At 46.3% G+C, this 7,342-nt stretch overlaps 1 protein-coding gene across 1 annotated transcript; it reads left to right on the plus strand.

Moving 5' to 3' along the window:
• The first annotated feature begins 281 nt into the window (after positions 1 to 281).
• SLC26A2 (solute carrier family 26 member 2) lies at positions 282 to 6,975 on the plus strand. Its single transcript, XM_004620603.2, has 3 exons — positions 282 to 315; positions 2,452 to 3,172; positions 5,452 to 6,975. Exons 2-3 carry the CDS (start codon positions 2,453 to 2,455, stop codon positions 6,973 to 6,975), a joined length of 2,244 nt encoding a protein of 747 aa, XP_004620660.2. The 5' UTR covers positions 282 to 315; position 2,452.
• The last annotated feature ends 367 nt before the right edge of the window (positions 6,976 to 7,342 follow it).

Genomic DNA, 7,342 nt, shown 5'->3' on the forward strand with positions numbered 1-7,342 from the left:
TTGCCTCAAGTGCCTTAACCCCACCACTCTCTCTCCAGTCTTAAATGTAATTTTGTGGGGGGGCGGGGCACACCTGGCAGTGCTCAGGGCTCCTGGCAGTGGACTCAGGAATCACTCCTAGTAGGGCCTAGGGGCCATATTGGGTGTCCGGGATTGAACCCGGACTGGCTGCATGCAAGGCAAACACTCCACCTGCTGTACTATCGCTCCAGCCCCCTTAGGTGGATTTTCAATGAGTCATACGGGATCTCTCTTAGAAGGCTGGAAGTGATGATGGCATCCTAACCTAAGCCAGCAGCTAACACAGACACTCAGGTGGGTGAAGTATTTGTTCAGTTTTTTTTTTACTTGTATTTTTAAGTTTTCTTGGACCACACCCAATGGGGCTACTCCCAGCTCTGAGCTCCAGGGTTGTTCCTGGTGGCTTCAGGGGTCTGTGCAGTGCCGGGGATCCTCCTTGCAAGGTGTTTGCACAGCCCAGTGGGCAATTGCTCAGACCTCCAAAATTTATACTTTGCTCCTTTCAGAATCTTCCTGCCTGCCCGCCTTTCTTTCTGTCTTTCAGTAGAGACAGAGAGATACAGAGGAGAGAACCCTGTAAGAGTGAAATAAGTGAATAACACCCCTCAGTTGTTATGCAGACAACCCCTGAGTGGAATGTGCCTGTTTCTCTTTCCTCCTCTTGTACAGTAGAATAGATAAGAACCGTCCAGGACCTGGGGCTGGAGCGATAGCACAGTGGGTAGAGTGTTTGCCTTGCACACAGCCGACCTGGGTTTGATTCTCAGCATCCCATATGGTCCCCCAAGCACCGCCAGGAGTAATTTCTGAGTGCAGAGCCAGGAGTAACCCCTGAGCATCTCCAGGTGTGACCCAAAAAGCAAAAAAAAAAAAAAAGAGAGAGAGAACCTTCCAGGACCTGTCTGGAGGGAGTCAGCCTGTCAGCCCACGCTGTGCTCTGGACCTTGGTTTGCATCATCAGTATCTTACCAACGTCTCTCACCTACCTCCTTCCTACCAAACAAGGGAGTGCTTTTAGAAGACTTATATTTTCTTTTTTTTTTAATGTTTATCAAAGAACCATTATTTACAAAGTTACTTATAGTTGCATTTAGGCAACTACGGTAATTCAACACCAGTCCCTCCACCAGTGTCAACTTCCCTCCACCAGTGTTCCCAGACTCCCTCCCTACCCCAACCCTCACTCCACCCCCACCTGTCAACTTGACAGGCACATTATAAAGTTTCAGTGGTTTCCGCTTAGATCTCATAAAAGACTCATAAAATTTCTGCCCTAGTTAACCTTTTTAAATTTTCTGCAATTTAAAACTTTTTGGGGGGCTGGAGCGATAGCATAGCGGGTAAAGCGTTTGCCTTGCACTCGGCCAACTGGGGTTTGAATCCCAGCATCCCATATGGTCCCCAGGAGTAATTCCTGAGTGCAAAGCCAGGAGTAACCCCTGTGAATCACCGGGTATGACCCAAAAAGCCAAAAAAAAAAAACCAAAAACTTATTTTGTTTTGGGGCCACACCCAGCAGTGCTCAGTGCTTATTCCTGGGACCTGAGCCTTAGTGTCTGGTGGAGTGCAGGGAGTCGTATGGGGTACCAGGGATCGAACCCTGGACTGCTGTTTGCAATACAAAACTTCCTATCCACTGTACTGTTATTCTGGCCCCACTTTTAGTTTTTTTTCATTTTAGTTTTGATCCACAGCTGGTGGTGCTGAGGTGTTGCTCTCGGATCTGCACTGGGGATCCCTCCTGGTGGGCTTAGAGGACCATATAGGGTACCGGGGATTGAATCCGTGTTGTCTGCATGCAAGGCAAACACTCTGCTTGCTCTACTTATCACTCCAGCCCTTCTATTTTTATTTTTTTTAATTATTTACTCACTCACATTTCTTTTTTCTGTTTATCTTCAGCACCTTAGTAGGTTATTTTAAAAGGGTTCTCACACCACCGCAGAGTCCTTGCTTAAGGAGTTACAGGTAGGAGGGAAAATATATAAAGAGGAATGTTTGGACTAAGTTGGTTCTGTAGAATATCTTTTACTCCCAGGAGTAAAGATCCTGCAAAGAAGACAATCTGTAGCATATAAAGAGGAAGGGACAGGTCACCTGATACCTTTCCTCAAGGGAAAACTAGGAGAGAGAGAGAGAGAGAGAGAGAGAGAGAGAGAGAGAGAGAGAGAGAGAGAGAGAGAGAAGATGGAGTATGATCCCTGATGGTTTATATTTGGAGGCAGTCCTATATCCAGTACATTATTTATTTTGACTTGGCTGTTTATGACCGAGTCTGATAAAGATACATAAGGCCGAAGTAAGGACAGTAGAAGTGTAAGACACCTGCCCCCAAACATAATTCCTTTTCTTTGTCCTGATTAAGTAAGATTGCTAAATGTGTGGGAACTAAGACTTAACTAGCTGACCCTGGTATTTTCTCTGGTCTAGGATGCCGAAGCATCCATCTGCAGAAATGTCTTCAGAAAATAAAGAACGACGTGACCACAAGGACTCGGTTGAAGAAAATGACCAAAACAGTCCTCCATCCAGGATCCATCTGGAGCTTGAAATGACTTCTAGAACTGACTTCCAGCAATCTGAGGTCAATGGCCAATATAGACCTCATCCTAGGATCCACTTGGAGCCTCAAGAGAAATCAGATACATCTTGCAGTCAGTTTGTCATCAGGAAAATACAGAAGAGTTGCCAGTGCAATGCCTCCAAAGCCAAGAAATCCATTTTGGGTTTCTTTCCTGTTTTGCAGTGGCTTCCAAAATACAATTTAAAGAACAACATCATAGGGGATGTCATGTCTGGCCTGATTGTGGGTATTTTATTGGTGCCCCAATCCATTGCATATTCCCTCTTGGCTGGCCAACAACCTGTCTACGGTCTGTACACATCCTTTTTTGCCAGCATCATTTATTTTCTGTTAGGTACCTCCCGTCACATCTCTGTGGGCATTTTTGGAATACTGTGCCTTATGATTGGTGAGGTAGTTGAGCGAGAACTGCACAAAGCTGGCTATGACACTGCCCAGACTCCTGCTCTGTTAGAAATGGTTTCAAATGGAAGCACAATGAACAAGATATCAGATGAGATATGTGACAAAAATTGCTATGCAATTACAGTTGGCACCACGGTAACATTTATGGCTGGAGTTTATCAGGTAAGGAATAATGAAGCAAGCAATTGTTTCTGGCAAAGAAACATGCATAATATCAGCTCTTGTAGGGCTCTCAGAGCTGATAATCAAAGTTACCATTGTTGAATGCTCAGGATATAGGAGTGGTAGAGCCAAAATTCAAAGCCATGGTCTGACTCCATGGGTAAGATAAGTGTACTTCTCCTAGCCTGTGAATTTCAGTCAGCTCCATTTTAATTATTTGGCCATAAAAGTTTAGAACAGGAAGTGGCTTCAGACCCAGTATACCCCGAGTGCCTCGTAATGGTGCGTGTCAAGCATCCTTGGTTTGCCTCGGCTTATGTGTGGTTGCCTACTGGCAACATGAGCAGTAATGGTAAAAGCAGAGTACAGTGGAATGAAGGCTGAGAGGTCTCTCTGCTGGGGGACTCTTGCCTTTGTTTTGGAGTCACACCTTGTGCCGCTGGGGGTTGCTCCCAGCTCAGTGCTCAGGGGCCTCCTGGAAGTGCTTAGAGGACCTAAATTTAATGCCAGGGCCAGGCTGGACCAAGCATTTATTCTACCCTTTTGAGCTATAATCCCAGCATCTGGTGACTGGCTTTATTTTTTGGTGATAGTGATTGGTGTATGGGGGGAGGGTTGGCACAGCCTGTGATGCTTGGGGGCAACTCCCAGCTCTGTGCTCAGGGGTTATGCCTTCATGCCTTATGGTTCTTAGAGGATCCCTTGGTATTGAGCATCATACTCAGGCCTCCTGCATGCAAAGGGCATGTGAACCATTTCTCCATTGAACCATTTCTCCAGCCCAGGCGAATGACTCCTACTAAATACAGTTTCCTTGGATTGTTGGGGAGGGAACTGCCAAGAGAAATGAAATTCTGGGCTGGAGATGTAACTCATTGATAGAGCACTTGCTTTGCATGTGTGAGGTTCTAAATTCAATCCTGATATGGTGGGGGAAAAGAAAATTACAGGAAAAGGAGGGCAGGGGAGGTGGGGAAGAAAGGGACAGGAAGTTGCACCACCCAGGGAATATGCTAATCTGCCATTTCTTATCATATGCTGCCCTTATGGATTCTCAGAGTCCTATCAGCATTAAAATTCTGTCGCAGACACTGGGGCTTAAGATGGGAAAGGAAGGAGAAGCCCACTGTGTTGGTACTAGGATGAGGGGAGAGAGAAGGGGAGGTGTGTAGAGAGTGTTGGTATTGCCAGCATTGATGGAATGATATCAATGCTATCATGACGGCATGATAGAATATGAGGAATTTCTGGGAAGAGAAAAATAAATAAAAGTTGGACCTTAGAATACTTATATGTAAATAGTGTGGCATAAATACTATATACTGAGTGAGAATAGTTTTTCATGTGAGATTTGTTTAGGTTTTTGGGTCACACCCAGGATGCTCAGGGGTTACGCCTGGCTCTACAACCAGGAATCACTCCTGGCAGTGTTTGGGGGAGCATATGGGATATTGGTTATTGAACTGGAGTCAGCCACATGGAAGGCACATGCCCTACCTGCTATAGTATTGCTCTGAACCCTATAGTAGCAATTTTTTTTTTTTTGCTTTTGGGGTCATATCCAGCAATGCACAGGGGTTACTCCTGGCTCTGCACTCAGGAATTACTCCTGGCAGTGCTCAGGGAACCATATGGGATGCTGGGAATCGAACCTGGGTTGGCTGCATGCAAGGCAAACGCCCTACCCACTGTGCTATTGCTCCAGCCCCGTGTAGTAGCAATTTTTAATTTAAAGAAAGTATGATTTTATAATTCAAAGAATTTTAGAACATATTTTTATGGTATTCATGGATTCTTGAGAATTTTTTTAAAGGCGTTCTGAATCTTATTCAGAGTTAGAAAACATTGTCCAAGAAGGTAGAAACAGGGTTGAAGCGACTGTACAGTGGGTAGGGCATTTGTCTTGCATGCGGCCCACCTGGGTTCGATTCCCAGCATCCCATATGGTCGCCTGAGCACCAACAGGAGTAATTCCTGAGTGCAGACCCAGGAAGAACCCCTAAGCATCGCTGGGTATAACCCAAAAATGCTATTTTTTTTTTGTCTCAGCTGGGTTTATGAGTAATACTGTCACCTTCGGGAAGCTGCCCATCTGAGTATCAGTAGACTGTGAAGATTGTTCTCTGCGCATGCTTTTTCTTGTTCAGATTTTGTGATGAACCATATGCAGTAATACATGCTGCTCATATTGTTCAAAAGCAAGATCATGATATACACGTTCAGGCAGAGGAATGCCATGCCTCTGCTTTGTATTAACACATGTGCATCCTTTCTTCCAGGTAGTAATGGGCCTCTTTCAAGTGGGCTTTATTTCCGTCTACCTCTCAGATGCTCTGCTGAGTGGGTTTGTCACTGGTGCCTCCTTTACAATCCTCACATCGCAGGCCAAGTATCTCCTTGGGCTCAAAATTCCTCGGAGTAGTGGTGTGGGTTCATTGATCATGACGTGGATACATATCTTCCGAAACATCCACAAGACCAACATCTGTGATCTCATCACCAGCCTTGTGTGCCTTCTGGTTCTTGTGCCAACCAAAGAACTCAACGATCACTTCAAGTCAAAGCTCAAGGCCCCGATTCCTACCGAGCTCATCGTCGTGGTGGGTGCCACGCTGGCCTCTCATTATGGTGAACTCAACGAGAGATACAACAGCAGCATTTCCGGGCACATTCCCACAGGATTCATGCCACCCAAGGCGCCGGACTGGAGCTTAATTCCCAGCGTGGCCGCGGACGCCGTGGCTATTTCTATCATTGGCTTTGCCATTACGGTGTCGCTCTCCGAGATGTTTGCCAAGAAGCACGGCTACACGGTGAGAGCAAATCAGGAAATGTTCGCCATAGGCTTCTGCAACATCATCCCGTCCTTCTTCCACTGCTTCACAACCAGCGCGGCTCTGGCCAAGACCCTGGTCAAGGAATCGACCGGCTGCCAGACTCAGCTCTCAGGTGTGGTGACGGCCCTGGTCCTGCTGCTGGTGCTCCTGGTGATAGCTCCTCTGTTTTATTCCCTTCAGAAATGTGTCCTCGGCGTGATCACGATTGTGAACATCCGGGGCGCTCTGCTCAAGTTCCGGGATCTGCCCAAGATGTGGCGCGTGAGCAGAATGGACACGGTGATCTGGTTCGTGACGATGCTCTCCTCTGCACTGCTGAGCACGGAACTAGGCCTGCTCACAGGGGTCTGTTTTTCCATGTTTTGTGTCATTCTCCGCACCCAGAAGCCAAAGGCTTCATTGCTTGGCTGGGTGGAGGAGTCAGAAATCTTCGAATCCATGTCTGCTTATAAGAATCTCCAGACGAAGCCAGGGATCAAGATCTTTCGCTTTGAAGCCCCTCTCTACTACATAAACAAAGAACATTTTAAATCTGTTTTATACTCAAAAACTCTCAACCCAGTCTTGGTCAAGGCGGCTCAAAAGAAATTAGCGAAGAGAAAGATGAAACAGGAAACGGTAACTCGCAGTGTCCACCATGATGAAGTTTCTATGCACCTTTCCCTTGACCCCTTGGAGCTCCATACCATAGTGATTGACTGCAGTGCAGTGCAGTTTGTCGATACGGCAGGAATCTCGGCACTGAAAGAGGTTCGCAGAGATTATGAGGCCATTGGCATCCAGGTTCTGCTGGCTCAGTGCAATGCCTCGACAAAGGATTCCTTGGTCCATGGAGAGTATTGCAAAAAAGAAGAGGAAGAAACCCTTCTCTTCTACAGCGTTTATGAAGCAGTGACTTTTGCAGAAGAGTCTCAGAATCAGAAAGAAATTTGTGTGTCTAATGGTCTGAATCTTTCCAATGATTGACCAAGAAGTAGACTGGAAAAAAGAATAATGTCCAGCCAACATATTGATGTCTCAATGATGTGCGACATTTTCCACACTTGAAGATTCACCCCACGGGCCATTCCTTTCTTTGAAGTGGATAAATAAATGAAGCAGAGTTTATCTTAGAATCAAATGGAGGCAACATTGGAACTCCTGGCTTGCTTTCAGATAGGAGGAATTCTTGGCATGATAGATAAAGAGCCCTTGAACTGAACTGTAAATCATCCTCCGGACTTTAGGTGATTCGCATCTGGACTCTCCCTTCCCTTGAGGTCAAGTGCTGGAGGCTTCTCGCATGGTGGCTCCTTGTGGAAAGGGTGCAGGGAAGGGATATTGTGCCTGCTCT

Source organism: Sorex araneus, chromosome 6 (genome assembly GCF_027595985.1).
Source record: "Sorex araneus isolate mSorAra2 chromosome 6, mSorAra2.pri, whole genome shotgun sequence".
Taxonomy (NCBI): domain Eukaryota; kingdom Metazoa; phylum Chordata; class Mammalia; order Eulipotyphla; family Soricidae; genus Sorex; species Sorex araneus.

Excerpts from the sequence above, each read along its gene's own strand:
- SLC26A2 (XM_004620603.2), top strand. The coding sequence starts at position 2,453 with ATGCCGAAGCATCCATCTGCAGAAATGTCTTCAGAAAATAAAGAACGA. Across the intron at positions 3,173-5,451 it reads TTATGGCTGGAGTTTATCAG|GTAGTAATGGGCCTCTTTCA; the intron begins GTAAGGAATAAT and ends CCTTTCTTCCAG.